General features: G+C 33.0%; 1 protein-coding gene across 16 annotated transcripts; it reads left to right on the top strand.

Annotated features, from left to right (window-relative positions):
* Positions 1 to 273: 273 nt before the first annotated feature.
* On the top strand, positions 274 to 17,557 carry LOC143075044 (uncharacterized). 16 transcript variants are annotated; one of them, XM_076250282.1, is made up of 20 exons: positions 275 to 356; positions 1,693 to 1,711; positions 2,087 to 2,179; positions 4,392 to 4,484; positions 4,941 to 5,033; positions 5,502 to 5,594; positions 6,204 to 6,296; positions 6,476 to 6,568; positions 7,371 to 7,463; positions 7,642 to 7,734; positions 9,598 to 9,690; positions 11,356 to 11,448; positions 11,655 to 11,747; positions 12,858 to 12,950; positions 13,592 to 13,684; positions 13,867 to 13,959; positions 15,024 to 15,116; positions 15,377 to 15,469; positions 16,013 to 16,105; positions 17,458 to 17,557. In XM_076250282.1, exons 1-20 carry the CDS (start codon positions 309 to 311, stop codon positions 17,469 to 17,471), a joined length of 1,662 nt encoding a protein of 553 aa, XP_076106397.1. In that variant the 5' UTR covers positions 275 to 308; the 3' UTR covers positions 17,472 to 17,557. The 16 variants fall into 16 exon arrangements, with proteins under 16 accessions (XP_076106403.1, XP_076106408.1, XP_076106409.1 ...); XM_076250288.1 differs by lacking the exon at positions 13,592 to 13,684 and having other exon boundaries at positions 274 to 356; XM_076250287.1 differs by lacking the exon at positions 6,204 to 6,296.
* The last annotated feature ends 830 nt before the right edge of the window (positions 17,558 to 18,387 follow it).

Below are 18,387 nucleotides of genomic sequence, written 5' to 3'. Positions count from 1 at the left end.
TGTCCGTACAAAAATTGAATTGCGAGTACAAAACCACAAGAGTCCCGTTCGGTATAATCATGAGTGTTTTCAACAGCAGCTACAATGTATCTGGAAGGTTTACACGTAGGTGATGGTCGTGTGTATGTATGATTGTGGTCCCTAGGCTACATAATGTACGTTATAGACGTCCATGAAATAATACAGCACGCGATATATCGGTGCGATAATCTTGTCCAAATGTACGGTCAGTTTGTTTTATTGCTAACCATCTGTTTCATTTACTATAAAAGCCGTGTTTTTGTAAGAATGAAATTATAACTAGAATCATGTGTCGATACATTCTGCTCCTCGTCGTCTCTGTCATCGGAATTCAGGTAAACATTCGATATCTATTTGCAATTCAATATAATTATTACTACAACTTTTTTAACATTGTTATATATAAATTAGGCCAGTAGTTTTCTCGTTTTCAAATTGTTTTACATTTGTCATTTCGGTGCCTATTATAGCTGACTATGCGGTATGAGCTTTGTTCAGTGTTGAAGACCGTTACAGTGACCTATAGTTGTCAAATTCTGTGTCATTTGGTCCCTTGTGGAGAGTTGAGACATTGGCAATCATACCACATCTCTTTTTTTATATTATTTTTAATTTATCTGTCTAACTTTAATAGATGTTTTAAAACAAGTGTTATGACATTTCTCACGGTAAAAACAACGATGTGTAAGTCCTCCTTTTCCAATTTTGAAACGCATTTTATTGCTGAAATTTTATTTTCAATTTTTACTACATGATCCGAAAGGAAACATCTAAAGCGAACCGATAATTTTATTGAAATTAAAACCAAGTATTTTTTATCTACAGATACAAATGAAAAATCTGTTGGTGTCTATCGATTAGTAGTAATTATTGTGATTATACGTTTATTTGTAAAATTGTGGAATTTGTTTTTAAAAGTGCAATATTTACACAACTCCATAACATATTCGGTTTTTTTTTTTTTTTTTTTTTTTACAATTTAAAATAAAAACGAGGTAAAGTTACTATTAATTTAAAGAGCAATTCGATTCAGACAGAATTGCCTTCTTTAAAAACTTATAAACAGCGTGGACATAACTAAATTTTGAAAGGCGGGAACAGGAACGTACACATGTTTTTTCTGTAAAATAGATTGTTTAAAGGCTACAACACCATACTAATTTCTCATCTTCATCGGAATTTTGGTAAATTATCACAGCCTTGTTCATTAAGCGTACGTTTTCTTTAGGATTCAGATGTTCTTAAGATGTTTCTTTCATAAATTCAGTTTGTGTCTGCAATTGATGAATTTAATATCATCGAAATTACTTCTCTTAAGTTCTACAAATTTGAATATTCAATAACAATGGTTAATACTAGCCACATACAATCTAGATATGCAGTGAATGGGTTCCACACGGATCCGGCTGAAACCACAACACGCGTACACTCAGATCAGATATTACAAATCATGCATATTACATTGACCGGACAAATAGTTCTGGTACAATTCCACCCAACTATACAGGCTAATATATCAACATGGTTTGTATTGTGTTATCAAGATATAAATCAAATTTAAAGTTTTGTTAAGACATATTTAGCATGTACGATTATACATTTTACTCATATTCCCATGACATAATGTAGTTTTAAACAAATCTAATTATATTTTTCGTCTTCCTTTTTTAGGCTAGATCACCACCAATGAGTAAGTATAAAATTATATGTATAGCGATTAAATCGGGTCTTCATTGATGCATATTCTTAACTTATTAGCTGACTTTTTTTACATACGACTAGAAATACACATATACTTATTGGAGATATGATGAGGTGATTGAATCTGTTAACTTCCTCCTTGAAAGTATTTATGTACGTTTCGACAACAATATTTATCGACAGGTTGTAGGTAATCATATGGCTATTAATTGCGCCTCTTTAATAACACAAAAAAACAAATAAATACTGAACCCCGAGGAAAATTCAAAACGGAATGTACCCCATTCATATATCAAATGCAAAAAAAAACAAATTAGATGTTTAATTGTAACAAAACTAAGAAATATATGCTTTATCGTTGCAGCCAAATGTCCTGATTTGGTTTGCAATAAAACATGTAAATATGGGTTCAAAGTTCGTGCTGATGGATGTGAGAAATGTAAATGCAACAAAAAACGTGAGTCTGTACTAAAATCAAAGTGATGGGATGACACATCTTCATTTTTATGGAGATGTTGTTTACCAAGCACGAAAATTTAGAAACGATCGTGGTAAAGTTTATCGATCCGATACAATGCTCAATAATTTAGCTTATTTATTAGTTGGTATTGGCTTTTAACTTGCTTTTAGCTACTGCGAGTACTCCCAGATCTGTACTTAGTGTCTTCATGCGATGTACAAGTTATTTCGTTCTTGTGTTTTACAGTTACACAACTATCGAATTGAGGGGAGGGTTGGGATCCCGCTAACATGTTTGACACCGACACATTATGTACGTATGTGTCTGTCCCAAGTCAGAAGTCTTTAATTCAGTGGTTGTTATTTGTTTCTGTGCTACATATTTGTTTTTCGTTCATTATTATGTACAAAAAATAGGTCGTTAGTTTTCTCGCTTGAATTGTTTTACATTTGTCATTTCGAGGACTGTTGGAGCTGACTATCTAGTGTGGGGTTTACTCATTGTTGAAAGCAGTATGGTGACCTATAGTTATTTTTTGTGTCATTTGGTCACTTGTGAAGAGTTTCCTTATTGGCAATCATACCACATCTTCTTTTTTTATAAGTAAAATTATATTGATATACACAGGCAAATTTCACTCACGTCAATTTCACATGAATTTCACCTCAAACGAGCTTATACATGAAACTCACGTGAAAACAGTTTTTATGGGTTTTATGTGAATCTCATGTGAAACTCATGTGAATTTCACATTAAAATCACGTATTATTTTTTTTCATTTGAAATTCACGTGAAATTTTAAAATAGAGTATTTCAAATAACATCTAAATTTTCAAATTTAGTTAAAATCATGAAAATATCATTTTTTTTTATTGTAAATTTCACGTGAAATTCATGTGAAAAATTTTACATAAGATTCATGTGAATCTCAATTCACATGAAATTCACATGAAAATTTTCACGTGAGTTTCATGTATAAGCTCGATTGAGGTGAATCTCACGTGAAATTCATGTGAGAAAATTTTGCCTGTATAGATATAGATAATTTCATATTGGTATATATATTCTTATCTAATTAGCTGACTTTCCTGTATACGTCTAGAAATATACATATTATATTAATCTCCAGTTTTCCTCATATCATTGTTAAAACATTTTGTTACCCACATCAGTGTGAATCGATATTGAAAACGCTGTTAAATCTGGACATCAGGGATGGACATTACTTAAAAAAAGAATATATAATACATTTTGTAAAATATAAATCAGAAAGAATGTTTGGTCTATATTGTTATTTATTATTTAATTTTCTGTAAACAGTAAATCCAAACCTAAAAAACCCAAAAATATAGAGCTTGATTTTATTGAATTTATCGCGAATTTCTGTGTGTCAGTTTGAGGAAAACTCGAGTGTGTGATATCGAATTATGTTTAAAGATTATCTGGTATTGTATTTAAAAATGACAACTATTATAAAGAGGCGCATTTATAAAATAACTGCAACAATGAAAATAGTAAAAAATATGCCGAGGTGAGGCAAACTTTCTTTAAACGATAGACAATCTATTGATTCAATATTTGCTGTTTAAGAAAGTCTTAATAATTTACTACAATTTGTACATTAATGAAACCGATTTTGTCTATCAAAATAAAACAAGGCTTTGGTTTCTTAGCCTACTTTCCTCGACAATCTAAACAGCAGATTGACAAAATGGATATATCAATTAAAAAATATAGTAGCATTTCAACATACTCGGGAGTTATTGTTCCGAATCGACGTATACAAGCCTGTTATAAAAAGTTTTCCAGTTCCGTTGAGTTATGTTTTCGATGTCCTATCCTTCATTTCAACTTTTTTTCATCGAATTCTTTTAAACTCTAAAAATCCTGTTTAATTCATATAAAATATTTCAATATGCGAGTTTAAATTAATGCGTTTACAACTCTGTTGCATTTTTCGCAATAATAAAAACCTCGCATTAATTTCTGAATTTACAGTATGTCACTACCAAAGTATTAATAATGAACTGATAATACCCTGAATGACTGATATTCTAATAGCAGCAGCATCGAACCAGTGCTGTAAAAATGATGAACACTTTTAATACATTTCTTGCATCTAAAGTGCTTTTCTGGATTTACCTTCTTCAGAATCTTGCATGCTTGACTAATTATTCTGCTTTAATATCAAATATGCTTACTATTACAGCTCACTGTCCCGATGCTATGTGTGAAATGTACTGTGAAAATGGGTTTCAAATTGGCGATGATGGCTGCGAGATATGTAAATGCAACCAGCCATGTAAGTCATACTATCAGCTAAATTATTTCCGATTCAAAATAAGTGTTTTTGTTTTTAAATTTAGTCACTGAAATTGAACAATAATTGACAAGATTCGCATGATAAAATGAAATATAATATAATTTTCAAATTTTCAAATTGTTTCAATAATCGCTAGGATAATAAATTTGAATACAACGCAGTTCATCTGTCCACGCTCCGCTTACCAGAACTGAAAACGCTCCATTCTACTTTCTATTTAAACGACCTTTCGGGCTCTTCAGGTTTTTGTTAATCATACTAATCTTCAAATGTTTTAAGGCAGAGATGTCATTGGTTGATACAAAATGTACTAGGAACAGAAAGTAGGAAGAAGTGTGGTAACTTACTTGTAAGCGTAGCTTGGACACATGATGTGTATTTAATAAAAATGGATGTTACTATATCAAATTCAGAAGTTATACTTTATTATTACAGCATATTGTTCCGATGCAATGTGTTATATGAACTGTGAACATGGGTTTGAAATTGGTGCTGATGGCTGCGAGATATGTAAATGCAACAAGCCACGTAAGTCTATACAATTAGCTTAAATATTTTATAAGATACATTAACAATGTAGATGCTAATGCAAGTACTTTAAATTCCGATGACTTTTCTATTCTACAAACAAATGTATCACCATAATCTTATTGAACAGTAATTTAATGAAATGATACCGACAGTTGTTGCATCCTATTAATTAATATGAATCTATATTAGCGTTGTATGAGCACAGAAAAACTAAAATTCAAGCAGTTTTCACGAATTGCTTTAGCCATAAATGATGAGAATTCTGATCAGAAAAATGGATATTTATGTGAAAGCCAAAGTGCAATATAAACTCTCATAAATAAATTGGTCGCAACGGGTTCCAGGGAACCTTCTGTATCGCTAAATCTACATGCTACTGTTGGTAAAAACAAGATATGTTAACTGCCAGAAATGAGACAAAGGTTTAGGATAACTGAAACGATTATATATGTTTTGATATTATAGCTCACTGTCCCGATGCGATGTGTTATATGAACTGTGAAAATGGATTCCAAATTGGTGCTGATGGATGCGAGATATGTAAATGCAACAAGCCTGGTAAGTCATATGCATACAGCCAATACATCTCATACTGGTATTCAATTTAAGTGTTTTTGTATGTATAAATGAAGTGACTGAATTTAAACTTCAATTGACAAAAGAGGGACGAAAGATACCAGAAGGGACAGTCAAACTCATAGATCGAAAATGAACTGACAACGTCATAGTTAAAAGACTAAAGAAAAAGACTAACATACAAATGATAGTACACAAGACACAACATAGAAAACTTAAGACCTTGCAACGGAAACCCTACTAAAACTTTGGGTGATATCAGATGCTCCGGAAGACAAGATTTGCATGATGAAATTAAATACAATTTAATTTTCAAATTAACAAAATGTATCAATGATCACGCATACGGTGCTACTCAATCGGATTAAACGCAGTCCATCTGTCATCGCTACGCTTACTACCAACGAAAACACCCTATTTTACTTTCTGGTTAAACAACATTTCGGGGTCCATCTGTCCAAGCTTCGCGTACCAGAACTGAAAGCAGTTTATTTTAGTTTCTGTTTAAACGACCTTTTGGGATTCCCAAGTTTTTTTCTAATTATACACACCTTATAAAAAGCTGTATCAAGGTATGCTTAAATTTTACAGCCCACTGTTCCGATGTCACATGTTATATGTACTGTGAGAATGGGTTTAAAGTTGGTGCTGATGGCTGCGAGAAATGTGAATGCAACAAGCCATGTAAGTCATACAATTATATAAATTGTTTTTTATTCAACATAGTTTTTATACTCTTTTGTTTAGTAATCTCAAAACTATAAATTAGATATGCCAAATAATAAGCAACGTGTCTTTAAAAAAAACCAACACCATTAATGCGAAGTTGGATGTTACTCAGGAGTTATGCTTTATAATTGCAGCCCATTGTTCCGATGCGATGTGTTATATGAACTGTGAACATGGGTTTGAAATTGGTGCTGATGGCTGCGAGATATGTAAATGCAACAAGCCACGTAAGTCAATAAAAACAGCTTAAATATTTTATAAGATATATTTACTTGCTTTAAAAAGCATTTTAAATTCCGTTAAAAGTTTTTATCCTTCACACTAAACAGAAGTTTCCTTATTTAATAAAATGGTACCGACAGTTGTTGCACCTAATAAATTGATATGTATCTTTATAAAAGAGGGCGTAAGATACCAGAGGAACATCCAAACTCATAGATAAAAAACAAACTGACAACGCCATGGCTACAAAAAAAATCAAACAGACAAATAATCGTATACAAAACACAACATAGAAAAACTAAAGATTAAACAACACCAACCCCACCAAAATCTACGGGTGATCTCAAGTGCTCCGGAAGGGTAAAAAGATCATGTTTCACATGTTGAACTCGTCGTGTTGCTTATGTTATAACTGACCCGGTAAATAGTCTTATTCGGTAGGTCACATTCGTGAAAATGGAACGGTATAGTAGTAACGACATTGTGAACACATCCGATATTATCTGTGAAACAGATATTCCAAAGGAGACAGATTTAATTTATCAATTTTCACAACCTTAGTAACAACATATCAACTTCACCAACATATGGGATAGATATAGGAAGATGTGGTATGAGTGCCAATGAGATTACTCTCCATACAAGTCATACTTTATGACGGGGTTCATCTGTCCAAGCTTCGCGTACCAGAACTGAAAGCAATTTATTTTAGTTTCTATTTAAACGACCTTTTGGGATCCTCTAGTTTTTTTCTAATTATACACACCTTATAAAAAAGCTGTATCAAGGTATGCTTAAATTTTACAGCCCACTGTTCCGATGTCACATGTTATATGTACTGTGAGAATGGGTTTAAAGTTGGTGCTGATGGCTGCGAGAAATGTGAATGCAACAAGCCATGTAAGTCATACAATTATATAAATTGTTTTTTATTCAACATAGTTTTTATACTCTTTTGTTTAGTAATCTCAAAACTATAAATTAGATATGCAAAATAATTAGCAACGTGTCTTTAAAAAAAAACCCACCATTAATGCGAAGTTGGATGTTACTCAGGAGTTATGCTTTATAATTGCAGCCCATTGTTCCGATGCGATGTGTTATATGAACTGTGAACATGGGTTTGAAATTGGTGCTGATGGCTGCGAGATATGTAAATGCAACAAGCCACGTAAGTCAATAAAAACAGCTTAAATATTTTATAAGATACATTTATTTGCTTTAAAAAGCATTTTAAATTCCTTTAAAGGTTTTTATCCTTCACACTAAACAGAAGTTTCTTTATTTAATAAAATGGTACCGACAGTTGTTGCACCTAATAAATTGATATGTATCTATATAAAAGAGGGCGTAAGATACCAGAGGAACATCCAAACTCATAGATAAAAAACAAACTGACAACGCCATGGCTACAAAAAAAATCAAACAGACAAATAATCGTATACAAAACACAACATAGAAAAACTAAAGATGAAACAACACCAACCCCACCAAAATCTACGGGTGATCTCAAGTGCTCCGGAAGGGTAAAAAGATCATGTTTCACATGTTGAACTCGTCGTGTTGCTTATGTTATAACTGACCCGGTAAATAGTCTTATTCGGTAGGTCACATTCGTGAAAATGGAACGGTATAGTAGTAACGACATTGTGAACACATCCGATATTATCTGTGAAACAGATATTCCAAAGGAGACAGATTTAATTTATCAATTTTCACAACCTTAGTAACAACATATCAACTTCACCAACATATGGGATAGATATAGGAAGATGTGGTATGAGTGCCAATGAAATAACTCTCCATACAAGTCATACTTAATAAAAATAAACCATTGTAGGTCAAGGTATTGTCTTCAACACGGAACCTTGGCTCACACTGAACAGTATGCTATAAAGGGCTCCACAAAAAATTACTAGTGTTAAATAGTTCAAATGTGAAACACAACGGTCTAATCTATATAAAAAAACAAGAACCGAGAAACACTTATGAACCGCATCTACAAACGACAACTACTGATCATCAGATGATTCCTGACTTAGGACAGATGCACATAATTGCAGCGGGTTTAAACGTTTTAATGGTACCAAACCTTCAGCCTTATTTGAAACAATCACAACATAGAAAGACACACTATAACATATCAATTAGAATGACTTAACTCAATCACAAGACGTAGTAACACAAATAAACATACGCTGAACTAAAAAATTGATCAATGATACACTGTAAATACAAGATTAATAGAAATATAGAGTTATTCAGTGTTCACGAGCTTGCAGCTCCTACTATTTTGTGTTAAGTATGATGACATAAAACTTCGCTTTTATTTGACATTATCGGCATGATAGATTGAATATGATCTACATTATTTTACCAAACAACTGTCAAATATAGTTTCATCTCGGCTTCCTCTGATTGTTTTCCGAATGATCTTTATGCTTTCCCTTTTCTGTATTTTGTTATTACGTTTGACTCAATCCTACACTTCAACACAATATTTTCAAACTCGAGTTCTTATCTTTATCTAGAATACCCCTCAGATTCATGATATATATATATATATATATATAACTCGTCTAAACTTCAACCCAACAATGTTACATCTGTAAATTTGCTTTCGCAAATTTTTGGTTCTTCCCTCGCCGGGATTCGAACCCATGCTACTGTGATATCGTGACACCAAATCGCCTGCACTGCAGCCGTCCCGCTAGACCCGCGACCACCTGGGCTCTCAAAAAAATAGCTTTCGCTGGCCGTGTGTTACCTTTCCTCGTCAGTTTTAATCTAGCGGCGTACTACAGTACATGATATATAAGGCATGAAGATGTTATTGTTACAGATCAGCTAAATTATCTATAGTAAAGGATCCTACAAACTAATGTAATATAAAGTCATAGAAAATGATTATATTTATAAGTACGTCTGAGTCAGTGACAACTATACAACAGATGTATCCATCGGATCGCCATCAATGATGGTGATACATGGCTGTGTACACATTTAATGCAAAAAATATACTTTTTCATTTCAGCCCATTGTTCCGACGTAACTTGCAATTTATACTGTAAATATGGGTACAAAGTTGGTTCTGATGGATGTGAGAAATGTAAATGCAACAAGCGACGTAAGTCTTTACTGAAGTTAGGTTGGTGGGAACTGCTTACTTTTGTGTAGTTCCATTATTGCCCTCTCAATATTCAGATGAGGTCGGCTTTGATTTTTATTTTTCTGCGTAGTGTTTTGTGGACTGTTGTTCGTTAGTTGTACAAATATATGCCCAACAGTAATATACAACGTTTAGAATTTTCGCATTTTGTTCAATGAATATTTCCATATATCTGTCCTTTGTTAGTCTTGTACGTTTTTTAAAAGTTGAGATCATTTATGTTTTCGGAGTTTATTGAGGCCGTCCTTTTTTGCTGCACTAGTATACGTTATTGTTAAAGGCCTGGTTGAAGCCAGCCTCCGGATGCGGGATTATCCCGTTGTGTTGATGACATGTTGGTGGCATTGAGCTGTTTTATACTCTTTGGCATATTTGATTGGTTTGTAATCTCTGACACATTTTAAATTTAATGTTAATGCAGATTCTACCACTGTGTCGATTGCGGTATAATATTTCTCAACTCGAGATATTTAATTTTTAAATTTAAAAATAAAAATCGTCTTAGAAATAGACGATATATATCATGTTTTGTTGAGAAATATATCTAGATTTGAAAAAAAACATTTAATCGATCATGTTGATTGCTTACTTTGGCTTTTTCGTCTGTTAATTATTTAAATTAAGTTATGGTCTATAAAAATATGAGTTTTTTTATCAAGGGTATTTATAGATAGACAGACAGAAAAAGATGCATACTGATCACAGCTTTAAAACAAGTTAAAATGATACTATTAATACTTTTGACTACTAGTATATTAATGGAACATAAGATATGTAAGAGGTGGAAGTAAATCAGAAAGAGCCTTTCAATTTATGTATAAATATGCATGGATGCAGTAGAATGTGTCCCTGTGCTTGTAGTGTATGCCCTTATATTTTTTAATCCCGCTGCAAATGTTTGCAGCTGTCCTAAGTCAGGAATCTGATGTACAGTAGTTGTCGTATGCTACATGCACATACATTGATTTGCTATATATGATTGCCGTGAATCAAATATCAATTGTAATGGCTTCTTAACTCAATCAAAAGACGTAGTAACACAAATGAACATACACTAAACGAATAAATTTGATCAATGATACAATGTAAAAACAAGGTTAATAAAATATAGAGTTATTCAGGGTTCACGAGTTTGCAGCTCCTACTATTTTGTGTTAAGTATGATGACATAAAACTTCGTTTTAAACTGACATTATCTGCATGATAGCTTGATAATTATCTACATTATTTTACCAAACAACTATCAAATATAGTTTCATCTCGGCTTCCTCTGAGTGTTTTCCGTATGATCTTTATGCTTTCCTTTTTCTTTATTCTGTTATTACGTTTGACTCAATACTACGCTTCAACAAAATCGTATCAAACTCGAGTTTTCATTTTTATTCAAAATGCCTCTCAGATTTACGATCTACATATATATAAATATTTTTTTAAACTTATATTTATCTTAACATCTGAATTACGTGTCCTGTCATTGATAAAAAAAAATTGCCAACAGTTATGTCACATTCATTCAAAAAATAAAAGGGATTAAACAGACAAAAAGGAAAACCTTAAATGAAAAAGATAAACAATGACATGGAATTATAACAAAACCCAGAAATACATGTTCTAATATTACAGCCCATTGTTCCCATGTGATGTGTACTATGTACTGTGAAAACGGATTTAAAGTCGGTACTGATGGATGCGAGATATGCGAATGCAACCAGCCATGTAAGTCTTTATGATAAGCTTAATTATTCACATTCAACATAAATATTTTGTGGATTGTTCAATACAGTAAACTTTAACCTGTCGTTACGTGGAGAGTTGATCTCTATCAAATGAACTATTATTATTGTTTCAAATGAAAAAGCTTTTTTTACTTATTATTATTTTACTATAATATCAATATCAGGCGTTATGTTTTAATATTGCAGCCCATTGTTCCGATGCGATGTGCTACATGAACTGTGAAAATGGGTTTAAAATTGGTGCTGATGGGTGCGAGATATGTCAATGCAAAAAACCATGTAAGTCATACCAACAGCCAAATCATTTCATATTCAATAGAAGTGTTTGTATTTTCAAAACAGTTACTGAATTTGAACTTCAACTGACAAACTGAAATGAAATGTTAAGTAATTTTCAAATGAAAAAATTGTATCAATAACCATGGTGTTACTAAATATGTTTACAACATAGTCCAGCTGTCCAAGCTTCGCTTACTAGAACCGAACACGTACCATTCTACATTCTGTTTAAATGACTTTCGGGATCTTAAGACGTTTTGTTAATGATGCACACCTTCGAAAATTTGAAGGCAAAGATTTCATTGGTTTGTATCAAATTTATCAGAACAGAAAGAGGAAAGAGTGTCGCCAGATACTTGCAAGCGAAGCATGGAAACATGATCTGTATTTAAAAAAGTTAATACATCAAATTCAGAAGTAATACTTTATAACTACAGCCCATTGTTCCGATACCATGTGTTCTATTAACTTTTAACATTGGTTTGAAATTGGTACTGATAGCTGCGAGATATGTAAATGCACAAGACACGTAAGTCTATGCAATCAGTTTAAATATTGCATCAGATGAATTTATATGCTTTTAAAGTACTTTACATCGGTTGACATTTACGACATTCTTATCCTACATACAAATGTATACACATTATCTTATTTAACAGTATTATCATTTACTGAAATAGTACCGTCACTTGTTGCACTTACTAAACTGATATGTATCTGTATGAGCAATGTATGAGCATGGAAAAACGAAAATCAAAGCAGTACTAACGAATTGCTTTAGCCATAAAAGATGAGAATTCAGAGCAGAACAAAAATATATATAATGTTCCATGCCAACAGTACACTTGTAAAGATGCATCATAAACTGTTAAAAATAGGATTTTTGCAAAGGTTTAATGGCATCTTCTGTCACTCATAGCTGCATGCTGCTGTCAAAGCCAAAGTGCAATATAAACTCTCATAAATAAATTGGTCGAAACGGGTTCCATGGAACCTTCTGTATCGCTAAATCTACATGCTGCTGTCGGTAACAACAAGATATGTTAACTGCAAGAATTGAGACAAAGGTTTAGGATAACTGAAACGATTATATATATTTTAATATTACAGCTCACTGTTCCGATGCGATGTGTTATATGAACTGTGAAAATGGATTCCAAATTGGTGCTGATGGATGCGAGATATGTAAATGCAACAAGCCTGGTAAGTCATGTGCATACAGCCAATTCATCCCATACTGGTATTCAATATAAGTATTTTTGTTTAAATGAAATGACTGAATTTAATCTTCAATTGACAAAAGAGGGACAAAAGATACCAAAAGGGACAGTCAAACTAATAGATCGAAAATAAACTGTCAACGCCATAGTTAAAAGACTAAAGAAAAAGACTAACATACAAATGATAGTACACAAGACAAAACATAAAAAACTAAAGACCTGGTAACGCGAACCCTACTAAAACTATGGGTGATATCAGATGCTCCGAAAGACAAGATTTGCATGATGAAATTAAATACAATTTAATTTTCAAATTAAAAAAAATGTATCAATGATCACGCATACGGTGCTACTCAATCGGATTTAAACGCTGTCCATCTGCCATCGCTACGCTTACTACCAATGAAAACGCCCTATTTGACTTTCTTGTTAAACAACATTTCGGGGTCCATCTGTCCAAGCTTCGCGTACCAGAACTGAAAGCAATTTATTCTAGTTTCTGTTTAAACGACCTTTTGGGATCCTCAAGTTTTTTTCTAATTATACACACCTTATAAAAAAAAGCTGTATCAAGGTACGCACGCAGGTTAATGCAGTTTTAAAAAAAATGCTTAAATTTTACAGCCCACTGTTCCGATGTCACATGTTATATGTACTGTGAGAATGGGTTTAAAGTTGGTGCTGATGGCTGCGAGAAATGTGAATGCAACAAGCCATGTAAGTCATACAATTATATAAATTGTTTTTTATTCAACATAGTTTTTATACTCTTTTGTTTAGTAATCTCAAAGCTATAAATGAGATATGCAAAATAATTAGCAACGTGTCTTTAAAAAATAAAAACAACACCATTAATGCGAAGATGGATGTTACTCAGGAGTTATGCTTTATAATTGCAGCCCATTGTTCCGATGCGATGTGTTATATGAACTGTGAACATGGGTTTGAAATTGGTGCTGATGGCTGCGAGATATGTAAATGCAACAAGCCCCGTAAGTCAATACAAACAGCTTAAATATTTCATGAGGTACATTTATATGCTAACATCCATTGACATTTATGGCTTCTCTATCCTACATACAAATGTATCCACATTATCTTATTAAACAGTTTTTTTTTATTTACTAAACTGGTACCGTCACTTGTTGCATCTTCTAAAGTCATATGTACCTACATCAGCATTTTACGAGCATAGAAAAACGTAATCCAAAGTAGTACTAACGAATTGCTTTAGCCATAAAAGCAGAGAATTCAACTGAGCAGAACAAAAACGGATAGTGTGTTCCATGCCAACAGTTCACTTGTAAAAATGCATTGTAAACTGTGAAAAATAAAGACTATTCGCGAGGGTTCAAGGGTACTTTCTGTATCACCTTTAACTGCATGATAATGTCAAAGTACAATGTGAACTGTCAGAAATGAACTGGTCCCAAAGGGTTCCAGGGAACCTTCCTTCTCACTTAAAACTACATGATGCGATCGGTGAAAACAAGTTATTGTAACTGTCAGAAATAAACTGGTCCCCACGGGTTCCAGTGAACCTTACTTCTCACTTAAAACTACATGATGCGGTCGGTGAAAACAAGTTATTGTAACTGTCAGAAATAAACTGGTCACAAAGCGTTCCAGTGAACTGCTGCTCATTGTTGAAGGCCGTACGGTGACCTATAGTTGTTAATGTCTGTGTCATTTTGGTCTTTTGTGGATAGTTGTCTCATTGGCAATCATATCACATCTTCTTTTTTATACTTCCTTCTCACTTAAAACTACATGATGCGGTCGGTGAAAACAAATTATTGTAACTGTCAGAAATAAACTGGTCCCAAAGAGTTCCAGCGAACCTTCCTTCTCACTTAAAACTACATGATGTGGTCGGTGAAAACAAGTTATTGTAACTGTCAGAAATAAACTGGTCCCAAATGGTTACAGGGAACCTTTCTTCTCACTTAAAACTACATGATGATGTCGATTAAAACAAGATACATGTGTCTTAAATGTCAGAAAACAGACAAAGGTGTAAGAAAACTGAAACGTTATATATGTTTTGGTATTACAGCTCACTGTCCCGGTGCTATGTGTGAAATGTACTGTGAAAACGGATTTAAAGTCGGAACTGATGGATGTGAGATATGTGAATGCAACAAGCCATATAAGTCTTACACATAGCTCTATTATTTCCTATCAATCTTGCGTGTTTTGTTTTATGTTAATCATGGTAAACTCAAACTTTGTTTTTAATGGACATCATTGTATAACGATTTCGACCTTATCTAACAATTGAACTGTCAAGTATCGTTCCATCTCAGCTTCCTCTAGGAGTTTTGACTAATTCTGAGACAACGGATTAGTCCTATTAATACATGTAGAGATGCTCATGATAACATGAACTGTGATGCTTTATAATTACAGCCCATTGTTCCGATGCGATGTGTTATATGAATTGTGAACATGGATTTGAAATTGGTGCTGATGGCTGCGAGATATGTAAATGCAACAAGCCACGTAAGTCTATACAATCAGCTTGATTATTTTTTATCATACATAAGTGTTTTGTTCTTTGTTAAGTCATCTCAAACTTTGATTTTATTGACATCATATGATGACGTTTTCGACCTAATCTAACAATAATTCAACTGTCAAATACCATTCAATCGCGGCTTCTACTAAGTGTATTTCGACTAAACAATGTTTCATATTCACTAATTTCACGACCAAGGATTAATAACTGATCAATGTTTGTATAAAAGCATCTTAAACTAATAATTAATATAGTGTTTTACCTCTTAGGATGTTATTGACAAAAAGACTGTTATAAATCGTCCTGTCAGTGCCGTTAATTTAAATGTTTTTGAATCTTCTTATTACAATTAAACACAATCTGATCAATCTGTCTCAGACTCAAGTTTTCTTCTTTACATATTAATTAATTGGTTCCGACCATAAGAGTTAATGATCCCTTAACAAAAAGGTATATGTTTAATGCAAAAAGTATAAATTGCTGTAGCATTGTAACAAAACTCTGAAACATATACTTTTTCATTTCAGCCCATTGTTCCGATGTGACTTGCAATTTATACTGTAAATATGGGTACAAAGTTGGTTCTGATGGTTGTGAGAAATGTAAATGCAACAAGCGACGTAAGTCTTTACTAAAGTTAGATTGGTGGGAACTGCTTACTTTTGTGTAGTTCCTGATTGCCCTCTCAATATTCAGATGAGGTCGGCTTTGATTTTTATTTTTTTGCGTAGTGTTTTGTGGACTGTTGTTCGTTAGTCGTACAAACATATGCCCAACAGTAATATACAACGTTTAGAATTTTCGCATTTTGTTCAATGAATATTTCCATATATCTGTCCTTTGTTAGTCTTGTATGTTTTTTAAAAGTTGAAATCATTTATGTTTTCGGAGTTTATTGTGGCCTTCCTTTTTTGCTGCACTAGTATACGTTATTGTTAAAGGCCTGGTTGAAGCCAGCCTCCGGATGCGGGATTATCCCGTTGTGTTGATGACATATTGGTGGCATTGAGCTGTTTTTACTCTTTGGCATGTTTGATTGGTTTGTAATTTCTGACACATTTTAAATTTAATGTTAATGCAGATTCTACCACTGTGTCGATTGCGGTATAATATTTCTCCACTCGAGATATTTAATTTTCAAATTTAAAAATAAAAATCGTCTTAGAAATAGACGATATATATCATGTTTTGTTGAGAAATATATCTAGATTTGAAAAAAAAACAATTAATCGATCATGTACATTGCTTACTTTGGCTTTTTCGTCTGTTAGTTATTTAAATTAAGTTATGGTCTATAAAAATATGATTTTTTTTATCAAGGGTATTTATAGATAGACAGGCAGAAAAAGAAGCATACTGATTTAAAACAAACTAAAATGATACTGTTAATACTTTTGACCACTAGTATATTAATGAAACATAAGATATGTTAGAGGTGAAAGTAAATCAGAAAGAGCCTTTCAATTTATGTATAAATATGCATGGATGCAGTAGAATGTGTCCCCGTGCTTGTAGTGTATGCCCTTATATTTTTTAATCCCGCTGCAATGTTTGCACCTGTCCTAAGTCAGGAATCTGCTGTACAGTAGTTGTCGTATGCTACATGCACACACATTGATTTGCTATATATGATTGCCATGAATCAAATAGTTTATTCGTACATTTTCGCGAAATTTTTTTTGCCATATGTTTTTCCTGTATCCATTGGTTATCTCGTGGGATTTTGTCTGATGCTTGGTCCGTTTCTGTGTGTGTTAGTTACATTGTAGTGTTGTGTCGTTGTTCTCCTCTTATATTTATGCGTTTCCCTCAGTTTTAGTTTGTTACCCCGATTTTGTTTTTTGTCCATGGATTTATGAGTTTGAACAGCGGTATACTACTGTTGCCTTTATTTACCTTCTATTGCTAATCAACGTATGTTTTTTGTTTTATATTTTGATGATATCTTTTCAACTCTAACCTTATGTTTCAGCTCGAGGTGGCTAATGCTCAAGACGAAGATAAACAAGATGTACAACAACTGCCAACGTATACTTTTGGGATATTCTTTTACAAATAAATCTTGATTCCTACTTGTATGACTTTTGTATCTCTTTCCATGGTCCATCATTCCTGTACACTTCATTGTATGACCCCCTCCCCCCCCCCCCCCACACACACACACACACACCTCTTGTGATAATTCATTATATTCATTGCAAGTTTCATTTTTTAAATATAACATCACACGATCATTTATATATCAAAGAGACAAAATGAAACAGCTTGAGATAGGATGCAAAACAATGGTTTTCTTATCTCAATGAAACCTCCTTTCTAGAAATCTCTATGAGATTTATCATAAAAACATGATGCAATAGTTTACAGATTGAAGCCTATGAGAATGCATACATTGTTCAAATATTCACAAAGAATACGCGTTAGATAGACAGAATTATAGTGTTGCATATTCACTGGCTTCATGACAAATTTTGTCGTTTTGAAAAAGATAGATCTTATATATCTCTTTGGAGCAAATCATTTATACAAATCACAGTCCCTTTGTCACAAATGAATCAACGTCCACAATAATTAAAAAGTATTTTGTTAAATAAACTATGAAATATACAAAAAATTAAGGCGGACAAATCAGTTTTTATTGAGATGTGCTAGTTGTTATTTAACCTACCCTTCCGGAGCACCTGAGATCATCCCCAGTTTTTGGTGGGGTTCTTGTTGCTTATTCTTTAGTTTTCTATGTTGTGTCATGTGTACTATTGTTTGTCAGTTTGTCTTCTTTTATTTTTAGCCATGTCCTTGTCATTTTTTTCGATTTATGAGTTTGACTGTCCCTCTGGTATCTTTTGTCCCTCCTTTAACAATTTATATTCCACAACATGACTTTACGTCAGCTCAAACAATT

This window comes from Mytilus galloprovincialis, chromosome 5, assembly GCF_965363235.1.
Source record: "Mytilus galloprovincialis chromosome 5, xbMytGall1.hap1.1, whole genome shotgun sequence".
Lineage (NCBI taxonomy): Eukaryota > Metazoa > Mollusca > Bivalvia > Mytilida > Mytilidae > Mytilus > Mytilus galloprovincialis.
Note: the sequence above shows the minus strand (reverse complement) of the source record. Positions and strands in the feature narration are given on the sequence as shown.